Below are 17691 nucleotides of genomic sequence, written 5' to 3' on the forward strand. Positions count from 1 at the left end.
TCATTTTCATTAATGCAAATATCGTTATGGGACTCCCCTTAAAGTCCCCAGGTGCTAATAGGCCTGTCTTACCTTTTGCAAAAAGGTGTATTTAAAATATATATATTAACATATCCGATCATCTATCTTAATATTAATGTGTATTTTTTAAAAAGATGGGAACTCTTCCTTAAACACCAGTACAGAATCCATATATTGTGCACTGAAATAACAAAATAATTGCCACTTATACAAGCAAGATCACATCTCCTTGTTCAGAAGTGTCAATGCAAGTGTCACCCTAATGATGAAAATTGGTTGTGATGTATTTAACTCTCGTTTAGACTGTTAAGAGGACGTGTACTAAGTTTAGAAAAGAAAAACAAAAATAAATTAAAATAAAATGAATGTTGTCTTTTGTCAAATGTCTGACCAAAAGTTGTGCTCGCTGGTTTCTTAAGATCATGCCAGGTATCCCATCCATTTTAATAAGCAGTGTTTAGTGATGGATTCAGAACTGTGCAAGATTAACTATCCTCCCACATATAAACAGTGTGATAAAGTAAGCCTTTAAAAATGGAATGCTCCCACTGAATGAGGACCAGTTGATTTCATACTATGTTGACCTTTCTGATCTTTCAAGTGAGAATTAGACTGAAACAATTACTCTCATTTTAAACCCAATATTGAATAATTATTGTATTATTAACATGTAGCTATCCAGATACTTTGAGGATGAGAACACTTTTGTTCAGCTACTGAAGGAAGTACCTGAGAGTGCAAATGCATGGCTGCCTACAAGCATAATGTCTTAGAGCTCCCATTTAAGGATGGATGAAATGGTTTTGAAGATATTAGGAGACTCCTGAAGCTTTGTGATGGTTTTGAAATGTCTGATTAACTCCCCTATCCTGCCCATACCCACACTTTTTTTTGCAGTTCTGCACTCCCAGGTTCTGGCTGGGATATGTGTCAATATTCCCCCTAAAAGGCTATTCAGGTGGTCTTTCCATCCTGACTGGAAGCAAGTAGTACTGGGACTCTTATGAGAGACTGTTGTTCTGAGGTTTCTATCTACTCTCTGCAGGTTCAAGAGGTTCAGAGAAGCACCCAAAACTCTGGATGCTTAGCTAAAGCTGAGCTAATCCTAATTTTCAAACATCTTGAGTCATGCCCACCACCAGCAGTCTGCTCTAGGACTGGTTAGCCCTGGCACAAGATAGCCGACACCCAAGGTGTCACAAGACACTGTGAAGGATTTTACCCCAATGTGATCACTGGCTGGTAGTCCATAAAATAGAAGAATTTACGCAATGCTGAAACATAGCTAATTCCCAGTATAAAATAAATTAAACTCAGGTAGAATATCCCAAAGGCAATGGTCTTGTAGCTTCAGTTGACTGAGTCACTTAAAACTAGGCTGGATGAAGTACTTGGGAATATGCTATAGGAAACGTTTTTACATTAACAGGATGACCCAGTAAGTCTTTCCTGTTTCTAATTTCCATGATACTCTGGGGAATTCTATGAATTACATGAGTCAATATATCCGTGGAATTGTGAAACATCTGCGCACCTATTGGGCTAAAGAAAGGTACTTTATAGCTAGAGAAGGAACCATCAACTCAGTAGAGCAGTTCCAGGTCAGAGATTACAGAGGAATATAGTTTTCTCTGCATGAAGAATATGGTGGAAGGTTGTAGCACATCAGTAAAGAGAGAACCTCTCTTCCTGGAGGAAAATAGGAACTGAGCAAAGGCAACTATAGTCCAAAGAAAAGAATGTATCTAACAACATTATAAAGCATGATTTTGTATCTCTGTGTGTGTATGAGGTAGAAACTCGGACCCATTTTTAGATGCATGAGGGGATGCATTTCGCTTGTATGGGTCGCATGCTCTATTATATGTCACATACTCTACTCAGTCCTCACGGGGACCTGCCATTCATGTCAATGGGAATGCTGTGCAAGGAGTGAGAGCAGTATCTGACAACTAGGTGGTTCTTAGAAAAGGTAATCTTATCCTTGTTGTTATGAAGGAGACAGTGGTATTAATTATATTTACTTGGTATATCATAATACAGAAATGAGTTATAACTTTATGGGACAAATCCTGCTCTGTTCTACCAGAATGAAGCCAAAGCCTAAGAAATAAATGAATAGAATTTGGTCCTATATCTATAGTTCCTCCACACACACAAATTGCATGACATTAGAAGAATGCTTCACAAACGGTGACCAGTGGTCTGCAAAGCACTGACTGGTCACATGGCACTGGCTCATCCTCCCTCCTTATTTTCAGCTGCTAGATTGGATTTACAAGGAAGCTACTTTGTTAACTTGCCTGAGCATGAGTTTCCTTAGCAAAATCCCCATGCAGGTGGGTTGTGAAACTGTTTTTTAAGTAAGTCCTGTTTTCTTTTGATTCTTTCAGCCCATTTTGGTGCTTTTGGTGGAAATGAGTGGAATTTGATTTTCTCCCAGTGGCTGTGTGCAGAGAATAATGATTCTTAAATTGTGGCTGAGTGGGTGAAAAGGTACAACAGCAGTAAAAGACTGGACACTGATATGGAGAAATGTACCTTGATATGTACAATAACCACAAGTTACAGATTTATTGACTATACTCCATCCTATGGCAGCCCCTCAGTGAAATTAAAATAGTGATGAACATAAGGATGGGTTACCTGTCTGATCCATTCCATGCACATTCAAACTTGTCAAAGATGCAGTCATTTTCATAAAGGGAACACAGCTTGCTCCTAAGGTAATCATGGACCTGTTTAGCAGAAAAAGACAGTGCAGTTTTTACAAATCTTTGTTTTAGAATATGTCCTATACTATTGCTCTTACAGGTTTGTAGATTTTACAAAGATAGAGAGTACTTCTATCTCTTAAACATGAGGTCTCTGCTTTTCTATAGTTCAATTAGAAGAGTGCTATAGAATTAATGTAGCAGGAAAGCTCTGGCTAGAGCATGCTTTTCTGAGCATACTGTAGATTACCTCTCTCTAACATGGTTGGTTCCTGTTAGTGTGAATTTCTGAACTCTAGCCTGATTCCAAAACAGATCTTCCCAGATGATACAGCAGATGTGCTAATGAGAGAATGAATCATCTAATTTAAATAGTAAATAATAATAATCCAAGATCTATATAGACTTCCACTTACAATATAGGGCTGTGTGAGAGAGGTCCATGCTCCATTTATAAAAGCTGTGGTATTACATTATACAGCAATTCAGAAGTAAAGGATAGTAAGATACGTGGTGTCTTATTTACATAGACTAGTACCCAGAATGCTCTCCTGCTCTGATAGCTACTTCATATCAGTGATGATGTCTGAGATCTGAAAACAAACCATGAGTTCTTATCTTGTATGCTTTGAAAGTAAGATTCACAGAAGACCTTGTTTTAGGCTGCATACTTCTATGGAGTGTGAGTTTATCATAGAGGACACAACTCATGTGCATTGCATCGGTCCTTTAATGAATTCAATTTTTTCCTTCTGTATGATGTTCTTCACCCCCACATTGAAATAAGGAGTCAGACAATTCCTGCCTGCACAAGGTCTAGTAATCCAACACCTCCATCCGATATGAATGTTGTATAGATGACTTCTGAGGAAGAACCATATCAATGCAATGTAGCATAAGGACCAAATTTAGTCCTGCCATAAGAAGGTACCCCTTCCATTGAAGTTCCTGAAAAGTATGTCTGTTTCTGTCAGAGCTAAATTTGGTTCTCCTGACTATGGTGTTCTCAGCACATATGCAGGATCCTCTGCTGGTCGAAGGCCTAGAATCTTCTCCAACAAGATACTTTAATACCAGTTTCACTGTTCTGTCTGGCTAGCTCACTCAAGTGTTATTAAAACTAGAACTGTTTGCAACAGCTGCACTGTACTGTAATGAACAAACTTGCAAATTAACTCAATTTTGTATGGGCTATAAATTTCTGTCATGGATCAATTTTCAGAATTAGATTAATGAGCATCCTATGCTATATATGATCAGTTAAAATATGTCAGCTGAACACGCTATTTACTTAATAGCTAATAAACATCTGAGAGATGTGGATAGAATGTTTCCCAGTTAAATGCATTTACTGAATGTTGCACATTGTGGTGCACATTCATGGTGGGTGCTTCATGTAACCTTCATAATGAGATCATTCCATCTTCCCTTTTATTGATAGCCACCAGATTTTTTTCAGCAGAAATTGGCTGGGTTCCCTAATTATCACTCATCTCTGAGGCAACAATCATTGTCTCATTTGTTAATATTTTTAAATGTATTACAGGATTGGGACTATTTGTATTAATAGTGTTTATTGTGTTAATTTGTGTTATAGGAGTGGGGCCCTTTCATCAGTATCCTGATTGCCTCGCACAAAAATCAACACATGGAAGAAACTGACAAAAGAGGATGGGGCAGGATGAGAGGATGAAGCAGCAGTAAAATTGTATACATAGTATTCAGTGGTCTCAGATCTCCACCTGCCTAGTTATTTTCATCTTTTCATGCTCTTTTTTCTGCTATCTGTTCCATGTGCCACCTGTCCATTGTGACTAATGCTCCCTTTGAAAAGTGCGTTCAGCTCTACAACTTTTAATAAGCTATGCAGTGCTTTGTGTTTCCTCCACTTTCATTCTTCCTTCTGAATTTCAGAAGTTCTTCACTCCTCGTTATCAAGGTACCGATGCTCTATCCACAGGCTGTCACAAATGCCAGCTCTTCATTCCGACCTTTCTTTTCATTCTTGCTCACATTGATACCCTCCAGGATAACTGTGAGAATCTTTGTGGTTAAAAATTTGAACATCTGTCTTGTTTTTCTATTGTCATCTCCCAATCATGGAATGTTGAACTGTCCTAAAGATGAGGTTATCAAATCAGCATCCATTGCATCAGTAAATTAAACAATGTACCAGAGGCAACCATGTACCAACATTACCAAGATCACTGCTGTGCTGGCCTCTGTAAAGGCAGCACAACAGTCGTGCGGATGATTCCAGATGATGACTTCATCCCTCCCTGCACCAGTGAGCAGAGCAGTTGTGGAAGGCAGCACACATAGCTACCTCCTTAAGAGTGGCACGGGGTGGCTTTCCCTGGAAACTCTTGGAAGCTCCACATCACCTCCGTGGTAGCTCAGTGCTACAATTTTGCCCTGTATTTCCTACCCTCGATGCAATGGATTGATGTGACTGACCATTTAGAAACACGGTTTCAAGGGGATAATCTGTGGCCAGTGGCATTGCAAGAAAACACATTTAAAAAAAAAAGTCTAAGACCACAAGCAATAAAAGTACTTTTGTTTGCACACTTAAGTTTATTATTAATCATTATTATTAATTATGATAAAATTGATACACTGCTTAATGAATTCTGGAGGTAAAGCCCACACTATCATGGTTTGATGATAAAACTGGATTTTATTGTCCAAGTATTGCTCGTATGTGCTATCTCGCCATCTATGAAAAATGTTCCAATTTCCATAAAAGCTGTTCTTAAAGATTTGCTACCAGAATTTTCCTTTCTGGAATCATGCTCCTCTGTTATGTACGCCCTTGACAGAATTATCCAGACATTCTACGCTCTAGGAAAACACGAGGGAGCTATTTTGTTGGAACAAATTATTTCAGGCAGGGATTGTCATGACAAAAGGCACATTAGTCTGAATTATTGTCATTAGGTCTTGCCCACTTTGGGATCACACTGATACTAACCACAAACATGGACAAGTTTGGTTGTTGCGAACAGAGGTCTGTATTATTCTGACCCCAAGGTGATGAGGCCTTAGAGAATTACATGAGACCTTGTTTAGAAGATGTCCAAGAAACTAACTTCTGTCAGTGGAGCAGTTATAAAACTTGTCTTTTCTTGACCCCTATGGAAATTCTCCTATGGTGACCCTTTACGGAAACGATCTCATCTAGCCTCCAAAATATATACATTCCATATGTGCACATGGCACTTCACAGCAGTCCAAATTTAAATCCAGTAATATACAATGATGACTACAACAAGGGAAGATCAGGCATAGTGGATTAAAAAGGCCAAGGGTTGCAATAATATACCATGTTGTTGTTTCAGTTAGCAATATGCTTAACAGTTCTCTGAGAGCAAGTCATATACGAGTGACGTGAGGAGTAGGAGAAAGGCCGGTAAAATGGTGAATGTGTCAGAGCAATAGAGAGGAAGGGAAGGTGGAGGGAGTGGATAAGGGCACAAGCAGCAAAAGAAAGACAGAAGGATGGGTCTGTAAAAAGGAGAATGTGGTGAGGGAACAAAGCAAGGGCAGGATGTGATAAGCCACCAAAACTGAGCAAAGTCAATATGAGAGTTTTAATATTAGTTAACTGGGCTGACTATGGGAAGTTGTGATGGCTTCCTCTTTGCTGCTAGCGCAAGTGCCAGTTGATTCCAGACACCTGAGGCTTTTGTTGGCTACCCCCTTGAGGGAGAAGGAGGCTGGGTGCTGAGCATGAAATGGAATCATGTTATGTGGATTCCTTCTAGCAATTAAAGGGGAAACAGAGAAGAGAAATAGGGTACAGTTCAGAGCACGTCAGAGGTATATAATTTTTCTCTAACTTTATTTAGTGGCAATAAGCTCAAGATAATGTAGTTCAGCGTCCCGCACAGGATGTATTGGAAGTCTGCATGTCTTTATAGGTGTGCCTTATGAGAACTTGGCATTTGTTAAAGTAATTAGTGCTAGTAGAGACACATTACAAAGACTAGTCCAAAATACAATATAATATTGGGACTGAGTAATGAATATTATTGATGGGATGCGAGGATAAAAATTGCCCCTGACCTTCAGTTACTTAATGCACATAAGTTCTTGTTATGAAGAACACATTTTTACAATGGATGTCCATCGTGTTTTCTAGTGTAAAATAGGAGAAAATTTAGACACAAAACAGTAGCAACATGGAGAGACTGATACAGTAGATCAGTAGTTCTCAACCAGGGGTCCAAGGCCCCCTAGGGGGCCTTGAGCAGGTTTCAGGGGGCCTTCAAGCAGGGCCAGCATTAGACTTCCTGGGATGCAGGGCAGAAAGCTGAAGTCCCACTGCATGGGGCTGAAGCCCAGGGTCCTGAGCCCTGTCACCCGGGGTTGAAGCTGAAGCCTGAGCAGTGTAGCTTCATGGGGGCGCATGAGGCCCCAGGCAATTTCCCCTGCTTGCTACCCCCTAACGTTGCCCTGGCTTTTATATGCAGAAAACCAGTTATTGCGGCACAGACGGGCTGTGGAGTTTTTACAGAATGTTGGGGAGCCTCAGAAAGAAAAAGGCTGAGAACCCCTGCAGTAGATGACAAAGCAAGTCTCTTAACATGTCATATCCTGAGTACATGATGATTCACCACACTTTAAAGCAATTTTAATGTTATAGATGAGAAATCTTTTTACACTACAGTAAATAATTGCTACATGGGTTATGATGCATTAGATGAAATGATGTAGGTCAAATATTCTTCTTTATCTTGTTTCTTGTTTATCTTATGTTTCACTTCCCTTTTTTGCATGTAGGCTTTTCTTTATTTGTTTGCAGTTGGAAAGGCATAACCCATAGATACAGTCCACCAAGCTCAGATTATCATAACTGTATGAGCAAATACATGTCCAATTTGCACCCACAGTTATTGTGCTTACATGTGCAGTTGTACTAATGACATGTACAAATATCAATATGTTCAAAAATGCACAGTTCTGAAAATCTGGGCCTTAATTGCTGCCTTCTGAGTACATGTCAAGGTGTATAATAATATTTATTAATTTGCATTTGCTATCCAGACATTGGTGTGCCTGTGGCCTAGTGGGCATAATATCTGCATGAGAAAAAATATGTTTTAAAAACATATGTTTTAAAAAAGTATATTTTTGAACATTTTCTTTTTTCTGTAAAATCCAGAACCATCTTTTCCAATGACAAGAGGATAAAAGACTGCAGAAAATAGCCTGAATTTATTGAATCCTAATCACTGATGTTATACTGTCCTACGAGGCATCCTCTCATAAATCACTCATGATCTTCCTTGTTTTGTTAGCTGCAAAGGGTTTATGTATACCAATGGCATCACTATCCTCTCTACAGTGGATAAGTATTTGAAAAGAAAAGACAATCTATAGTTTCATTGAAGGCAGCAAGACCTAGTTTTAGACTTTCCATCTTTTTATAAGCTTCTGATTATTGCAGTAAGTACTGAAAAATTTACATTTTACTCATTCCCCACATCTCTGCATGGAGAAATATAACTTTTTAATTGGCCCCACTGCAAGGTGTCAGGTTGATTTAAAGGTGGCCAGCTTATTTCAAAGATTCCTACAGGAGGAAATAAAAGCAGATGTCAGACTCAAGACAAACAGGTTGGCCTGACCATTTCTTTCCCTCCTGGGAGAAGGCTGCTTACCATATTAACATATATGCAAAATAACACATTGCCAGCAGTCCTAAAATCTTAGACATGGATGTAACATACCAAATACTGTTTATTTCCCTCACTTCTCATCATGTTTCACATAAGAACCAAAATCTCTAACACATTTATCACTATCAGGGCAGTTAAGTTACTGAAGAAAGTCAGTTTTGTGGCTTTACAAGAATGTAAATTGGCATTTTCAAAGGCTAATATGAGATTTAGCTACACAGCTCCTACTGAAACTAATGGGATGTGTCCCAGAAACCTGAATCTATATTGGCTGCTTGTACAGTTAAAGAGAAAAGGAAAACAAGACCCTAAATACTATTATGGTGGGATTTGGCACTCCTGAGTTCTTATTAAGTGTTACCAGAAGTTCAGGTAAATAATTTAAAAAAAGCAATCCAACCCCCACAACTCTATTTCCAAGGCAGGGAACACGGGCTTTACTTCCACTGACCTAGAATGTGGGATATATACAGCAGAATATTCATTTTCAACTCCTCATCTCCTGCAGGGCTGTCCATAGCTAGGCATTACTGACCAGCCCAACTGTACTTTTAAAGATTGTCATATTACATGTGCTTATGCAGAACACAGTTTTCAACAGCTTTTTCCCATTGTATTTTTGCAACAAGGACTTTTGGGGGGCACACTTGTTCCACTTTGAGTGATCTTAGAATATTTTAAACTCAGATTGTTCTTACCAGATAGCACAGGCTCCAGGGCCCAAATTAACTATTGGTTGAAGTCAGCAGAATTGCATGCTCCAACATTGAATTAGTCACCTCGTGTGAGTCTCACGGGTGTTAGCTAAACTCCCATAGTGATGACAATATTATGATGTAACAAAGGTTTCTTTTGGGATTAGGCAGTTCAGAACTCTAGGAAGAAATCTACAGGTGGGATTTTCAAAAGCACTCAGCACTGGCCTAATTCTGCTCCCCCTAACTTAATGGTGCAGCTGAGCACTCTTGAAAACTCTAACCTACATCTTTATTACAACCATTAAATTGTGGAGTTGCATAATGAACGTATTGACGCAGAATGAAGAGATGATTCCCCTTGATATAGGCAGCAGTTGTTTTAAGGGCCAAATTCAACTTTGGTATAGCTCCATTGACTCCAGAAGAGGTAATGCTCTTTCACCAGTGCTCTTAGAGCTCAAGTGAATCATATCTACTATTTATTTTAAAGTGACTCTTGTATAACAGTCAGAACAAGCACTGCAGATCTATAGTGCGCTATAAATATATTTGGAATATTGAGATGTTTTTGCAGCGTTGCCCTTTAAGACATAGCAAACATCTACCTGATATGTTTCTATAGGCTTCGTTTCCATGTTCAGATCCCAAACTTTGACAGTGAGGTAATCCCTTGTTAGCATATATCGGCCACTGTGACTGAATTTAACATCCGACACTGAAGAGATAATTTCTGAAAAAAACGATCTGTTACTGGGGTCTTCCGGTTCTTCAAAAACTGTGTTTTTTTTAAAAAAGAGAGAAAAAGAAATTAGAATATCATAAAAATGTTTCTTTATACAATTCTTTATTATGTGCTTCTCTTTAGAAATAATATGGTTAAAGGTACAAATCCATACCATCTAACATGAATGATATGGCTGTTAATTTCTTCATGATATCTTTAAATAAGAATACAAGATTCACATTTTAGAACATGGGCTTTGCCAGTTTTGGAGGAAGCAAATGTGATGGCTCAGTTAAATGGACTACAGATGATGTCAGTTTAGAATTGAGTAACAATGATAGCTTAGAATTATTATTTATTGTTTGTATTACACTAGTGCTTAGGAGCTCCCATCATGGACCAGATCCCATTGTTTTAGGTGCTGTATAAACACAACAAAAAAAGACAGTCCCTGCCCTAAAGAGCTTATAACGTGATTAAGTGTGTGTGGTGCTGTTCATTCAGCATGATCCCAGACTGCTTTACAAAACTATACTCATAAGAATCATTTCATGCACCAATGAAGTACAACCACCTCTGCGTTTAAAGACAGCAGCCGTTGAAACTCTTTTTGTTTTGTACAGCCCTATGAAAAAGCTGAGGACAGGAAACGAAACAAATTTTCCATTTAAAACTGGTGTGGGAAGGTATGTATTAAATGGAAATTAGTCACGATCCTGCAAAAAGTGACCAGGGATCGTTCATGTCCACAAGAAGTCAAGAAAAGCGTTGTGCAAATAACTGACTTTTCAGTTCACTGGCCAAGTCAAAAACTAAAACTGAACTGTTTTGGGTCAACCCAAAATGACTTTTAATTTTTTGGCAAATCAAAAAGTAAAAGAAACAAAATGTTTTGGGTAAATCAAATGAAACAAAATGTTTTATTTCATTTGACCAATTTTAACTTTTTTTTTTAAATTACAGCAACTTTCAAAACTAAGTTATTTAAAAAAAAAGGAAATTAATTTCAAAAATGTCAAAACAATTTTTTTTGATGGAAACAATCTTGTGAATTTGACATACTTTGGCAAAATGTTTTGGTTGACTCAAATCTGCATTTTGGCAAAAAAAAAGTTTATCCAAAAACCACTGCCCAGCTCTAGTCAAGAACTTCATTTTACGTAATATCTCTAGAAGTAGAGGTCCCTCATGACATGATGGGATCAGCTGGTTCAGTAGTGACACAGTTAGTGAATCGCCATCACTATTCTTACACCTTGTTTGTCCTGGGAGGGCTTCCATCCCATTACTGACCAGCTGCAACTCTGCTTACACTGGGCGATGTATATATTATTATTAATTTTATTTCGTAAGAAAAAAGTCCTCTGCATCCTCTGCCAAGGCACTTGGGGTGCTGTACAATATAATAAAACATTAATTATGGCTGAGATTTTCAAAGAAGCCTAAGGGAGGGAGGTACTCAACACTTATGAAAATGGCCTCTCTGAAAAATTCTGACCTAAAATGGAGTTAAAATTAGTTAAATATAGTATATGCTACAGTGTACAACAATAATAATGCACTCAGGCTTTTAATCTGAAGAGCTCAACATTTTTCAAAAGGAGAATTATCATCCCTATTTCACAGATGCAAAAACTGAAAACCTGTAGCTAACAATAAAATATCAGGTATATTTCAGATATCAACATGAAATAGAAATATTAATTAATGTTGTATCACGGGGCCTACAGGCCTCAGATCTGTAAGACAATCGCTTAGCTAAACTGAGGCCTAAGGCCTAGAGCAGTGGTTCTCAGACTTTTGTACTGGTGACCCCTTTCACATAGTGCAACCCTCTCCCCCCCATAAGTGAAAAACACTTTTTAATATATTTAACACCATTATAAATGCTGGAGACAAAGTGGGATTTGGGGTGGAGGCTGACAGCTTGTGACCCCCCCATGTAATAACCTTGTGACTGCCTGAGGGGTCCCAACCCCCAGTTTGAGAACCCCTGGCCTAGAGACTTGACAGGAGCAACTAGCTAGTAAGTGATCCTAGATCGTAAGTTGTCACAAGATAGCAATGACCATATATCACAAGATGTCATAAGACAGAATATTGCATTAAGCAAGCATTGCTAAACTGCTGATATTTAGGAAACGTATATTGCAATGTACCAGTTAAAGCCGGTTAGAATATTGTGGAGATTTTTGCAAACACAGGAAATCAGCAATGTGCCAACCACAAGTTGTTATAGTGATTGAGTGACATAAATGTTAATGAGTACAAGGAGAACTAATAGCCCGAGCACCCATCAGGGTCTCCTGACTCCCAGCCCCCTTTGCTAACCACTTAACCATACTTTTTCTGCATGTTAAGTTCACAGTCTGAGATAAGATGTCTGCAAGTAACTGAGGGAAAGAGTTTACTAAGTATTTAGATAAGTAAAGTGGCTTTCTCCCCCACCTCACCCTTAAAGCAAAAGAATTAAAATGCATTTATGTGTGATTACTTGTTGTAGTCCACCAAGAATTTACTTCTCAACAAAATTCAAAGGATCTAAGTTACAGCTTCAGAGAATCAAAATAATGTCACGCTGAAAAATAAGAGAGCTGACTGTCTGTGGGTTAACTCAGAAAATGATGGGCAACTTCCTTTGCAGATGGTGTGTCAAATGCAGCCATGCTTGCACATGAGAATAGACTCTCTATATTTAAACACATACAACAAATCTAAATGATAATTAACTACATCAAAAGAGAAAAGAAAGAAAGAAAAAACTTTTCAGCCTGAGAGTAAACGAACACCTTTAAACAGCTCTCTGAAAATGTGCGGAGACGTTCAGTAAGGTAGATATTTTGTAATTATCCTGTCAAGTTTTCAATAGAAGTCTGATGAGCACAAAGCAATTATCATCTCTCACACCTCTTCCCTTTAATCTGTCCAAACCGTGTATTGTGAATGGCAGGAATTTCATCCTCCTAATTATGATGTAAAGTTGTTATTAAAACCAGGAAAGAAAAAAGCCACTAAAATGCTCTTTCATTTATGGCAGTGATTAGTTTTCTCCGTGCTTCTCAGCTTAAAAGCTCTACAGTTCTGGTTGAGTTCTGCTAATGATTTCAAGAGGAGTTAGATCAGAACTGGTTTGCTCTCTATTTCATTACATAGTCATAATGGTCATGTACAATAGTGGCCCTTATTTAAGGGAAATACTTAGGGTTCTCTCATCATCTACAGTATTCCCGGTTTTCCTATATTTACTACAGTAAATACCTTGAACACTATAAATCATGAGAGGTTTCAGAGTAGCAGCCGTGTTAGTCTGTATCCGCAAAAAGAAGAACAGGAGTACTTGTGGCACCTTAGAGACTAACAAATTTATTAGAGCATAAGCTTTCATGGACTACAGCCCACTTCTTCGGATGCATCCGAAGAAGTGGGCTGTAGTCCACGAAAGCTTATGCTTTAATAAATTTGTTAGTCTCTAAGGTGCCACAAGTACTCCTGTTCTTCTTTTTATAAATCATGAGGTTATTTATTTGCAAATATTGATGTAGGTATTAAAGTCAAGGTTCACCACCTTTTTTAAAAGGTATTTTCTTTATATGAGAGGAAATGGAATTTAGTAGCCCTGCTCTGCTGTAAGCAACTCCTTTAAACAGAGTAGCTAGCCCCAGGAAGATCATCTCAGTGTAGGGAGCATCTTTGGGTGGTTTTGTGACCTCTATAACACCCCTGTGTGCAGCGGATATAAGAGACATGCTAGGGGAAAGAGGAGTAGCTAGGGCATACCAACACACTGAGCATTTCTGCCTGCTATATTAGTTTGCTGGAGTCATTATCATCTGTGTAAGGTAAAGCAGCCTTTGGTCTTCTCTAATTCACATTGGAAGACCAGTAGCCTAGGATCAAGAGAGTGCAAAGCTGCCTCATTAAACTGGGAATTGGAAACAGAGTTTTGCTGAAAGCTGCTTAAAAACCAAGTTATAGTTCTCTAGCAACTGCTAAATAACTTTGATAACTTCTAACTGTCTACCTTCAGTTATGAAAAAATGGATTTCATACTCCAAATGCAATTGTCCCTTCTCAATGTTAATTCGATCAAAATGCTAACGCTAATTGTCCAAATGCAAACCATTGCACAAGCTGATGAACACGATCATCAGTAATCGTGTGTCATTTGAATTTTCATTTAACAGTACCGAGATTTAAATATGGTCTTGATGGTAGAGGCAGTGCTATCATTAGCTATGAATTAATCTGATGCAGTTATTTGTTTCACACAAGTTATAGCAAATCAAAATATTTTACAAAAGTTTGATTTCCTATCTTTGTGACTCTGTAGATTTAAACTCAATAACTTCCCACTTCTTTCTTTTGTTTCTACCCTACTAATCTCACTGCCTGACACAGTGGAGAGGACCATATGCAGGAACAAGTAGGGAAAACAGCATGTACAAGGGAGATCAGTGGCTCTGTGGAATAATCCCCCATCTGTCAGGCTCTGCAGCTTATAAGGGAGCGGTTATGTGAAAATGATAAAGAATGACAGAGAAAGTTATCTTCTTCTAACACTTCCCAAGGACTTTATTAGAATAAACAAAGAGCATTAGCCCTTAAATTTTGCTTCACTGCAGAACTTCCGCCTTAAACCTCTTCTAGCCCCCTCTGATCTCCCTGGCTTCTTGCTACAGATTTAAAAACAGTACCTATTTTCACAGAAAAATGTCTGAGTGCGGAAAGGGGAAAGATTGGGTTGATGGATGTGCTCCAGAATATTGCTCCCCTACAGCCTGTAGACAATTTGCAGCCTAAAATCATATTGCTTCCTTCTAAGAAAAATCTGAAGGAAACTCCATGAGTTGAAATCCAGATTTCTTTGCCTTTCCATAGGTTTCTTAATGTAGGAGAGGAGGAGACAATATAGGTCAGTGTGTGTAACATAATACCTCTGTAGCTTGCCTTTTCACCATTTTAACTTGGGCCTGATTTTGCAACTCCTTACTCACATGTCGGTGGGCTTACTCATCTGAATAGGGACAGCCTGTGCTGGTAGGCAGCAGTTTTGTCAACAATACACATTGTCATTCAGTCAGACTGATACTCATTTTGAATGCAATATCACTGTTATGTTGATAACATACTAATTTACTTTATCAAGACAATTTTAAATACATACAATCATCGTTAGTTATATGATCACATACTATTTCTTAAACTATATAATATATGACAAGTTTTTTTCCCTACATCCATGTAAGATGCATCATCTAAAGTGCACAGTGAACTAGACACTAATGCTGTATATAAGTGATTTGTACAGACTCTGTGTGTGGCATACACAGAAGTACAATGGGGCAGAGTTCAGGTTCCATGTGAAATATTGACCTTGGGAATTTCCTGACTTAAAAGTCCTTAACTGCAACTTTAGTGTTTCTTCATATTGTTCCATGTGGAATTATACATTATGTAAAGATATAGAGGGATATGTAGGGGAAGATTTTCAAAGGCACGAGCTGGAGTTAGGCGCCCAAGTCCCATTGATTTTCAACCAGAGTTCAGCACCTAACAGTCCTTTGTGCCTTTGAAAATCTCCCCTATAATTACATCATTTGTATTCAATGAAAAAAATCTAATATTCGTGTAACTTTGATGAGGAATCAACTACTAAAAAGTTAATGAGTTACAGAAGCCAATGCTGAATGCACAACTTTAACTCTTCCCATTTGTGTGTTTGATGTAAAAATGTTTTTATTTTATATTAATTGCCAAAATAGATGATAATATGCAAATTGGACTTGCTTATTCCACCTTATATTCAAATATACATATATTTTAGGTGCCAGGGAAAACAGAAGTTTTCAGTTTGTGATTTGTGGCCCACAGGTGCTCCACAGAGTAGTTGCTGATGGTGTGTGGAGAGACAGCCAGTCATCTCTGGCATCAAATTCTTCCTCATCTCCGGATGCTAAATTACAGTAAAATACAGCTAAAATACTTTGTTTCCCAATATTATTTTCCACATATGCAATTGCTGTAGATGAAACAGGGATATGAAGCGATTGGGAATAAAAGGGAGGTGGTCCTACAAAACAACACTGGTATTATGCACTCTCCACTATGGAAAAAATGTGAGAGCACCTATTCTGGTGTGTAAAACAGATTGGAACTAAATGGATATTTTAGAAGTCATGTGTTCTCTTTCCCATGAGGAGCCAAAACATAATTTACACCTGATGAAAGTATATTAAAAAAAGTTACATTCTTGCAGAATGTTTTCCTTTGTTTGGCTGGACTGATTTTCTGAGACAGTGGGCACACACAGTTTTTACTAGGCTCAATGGGAGCGGTGGGTATTCTGCACCACAGAAAATCAGCCCACTTTTGTTTGGTTGCTTAATGTTAATCATTCAAGTGTCAAAATTTTAGCCTGTTCATGATTCTTCACACACACACACACACACACACACACACACACACACACACACACACACACACACACACACACACACACACACACACTTCACAGTATACGGATGCAGTACTGCCTCAGTGCAACACAGCACAAACATTTGTATCTTAAACAATTGAAAAGAAATATCCATGATACTTTATATCTCATAAAAAGACCTGGTGTAACGCTTCAAACTTTCTGAAAACAATTACTTTCCCCCCAAGATAGAGAGTTTCTGTCCTCCATACCTCTGACTCAATTGACATAAAGCACAGGCTCATCAAAGCATTGCTATAGGACATGCAGTTTCAAAATAGAAATATTAATAATGCTACTCAAAAAACCAAGTGATCTGTTTTAAAATTAAAACAATAACAACCCCCTAAGATATAATGGGTGATGGTGTTAGAATAACCATCTATTATCTGAAGCTATGCTACACAGTTATAAATTCATATGAAAGAAATAGTGTATTGGTAGGATAAAATAAATGTCAACTGAACAGAGTTAAATTAGTCTTTCACAGAACTAAAAAGGAGAGACCTAGACAGCACAATCTCTGAAAAGAGCTGTTATCAAGACCCAGGAACTCTGTGGTAACTGCCAGGCTTTTCTACAGTTGAAATACCAGTAAACTAAAACAAGCAAACAGTAAGGTTGATGATAATGTCACATAATTCTAAACAAGAGAGGTGAGCCTTGGAATTTGTGTTACTGCAGATCAAGAGCAGGATTATAGACAAAAACAAGTTTTCTGCTATTTCAAAGCAGAATGGATTCAGGGTAAAGCTGAATCATGCCTACATACATCCGATAACATGTAGTTATCAGAAAACCATAAAAAACAAAAGTAGTCCTGCAAGATGATGGAGACTCCATATAGATGGCATGAGATTCTACTGTGCAAAAGATGAACTCATAAATGACATAAAAGGATGTTCCACAGAACATGCAAATGCAATCTTCTCTGACTGGACTTATGGAAAGTCATGTCATAAGTATGGTGGTTCTTTTGATTCAGCTAGGATGACTTAAGCTGTTTGCTTCCCTAGCTGAAAACACCTGGCTTTTCACTAGCCCAAAAACCAGGATGAAAAACTAAGAACTGGATCCTTAGCTGGCCACTTAGCTGGCACTTCCTTCTGGGAGTAACTCAAGATGTGCTCCAGATAAGCACCATATTATTATATTTAATTATTTATATTGCAGAAACATCTAGGAGAGCCAGACATGGACCAGGACCCCATTATGCTAGCTGCTATACAAACACAAGACAGATAGTCCCAGGCCCAAAGAGCGTACAATCTAAGTTAACTCATTCCTTCTTTTAAATCCTTGAGGGAAGACCTCAGTGATCTCAGTGGAAGGCATACAATACTACTTGAAATAATGGTACCTTGACATTAATGGA

General features: G+C 38.2%; 1 protein-coding gene across 9 annotated transcripts in view; it reads right to left on the bottom strand.

The window, feature by feature from the left end:
- PPP2R2C (protein phosphatase 2 regulatory subunit Bgamma) overlaps positions 1-17691 on the bottom strand; it is a 277566-nt gene that overhangs the window by 14878 nt on the left and 244997 nt on the right. For all 9 annotated transcript variants that reach the window (XM_024106885.3, XM_065598244.1, XM_065598245.1 and 6 more), the window contains 2 exons: positions 9723-9892; positions 2668-2759 (listed from right to left, as the gene is read on the bottom strand). In XM_024106885.3, coding sequence (XP_023962653.2) covers positions 2668-2759; positions 9723-9892 — 262 coding nt within the window. The remainder of the gene's footprint in view (positions 1-2667; positions 2760-9722; positions 9893-17691) is intronic.

Source organism: Chrysemys picta, chromosome 5 (genome assembly GCF_011386835.1).
Source record: "Chrysemys picta bellii isolate R12L10 chromosome 5, ASM1138683v2, whole genome shotgun sequence".
Lineage (NCBI taxonomy): Eukaryota > Metazoa > Chordata > Testudines > Emydidae > Chrysemys > Chrysemys picta.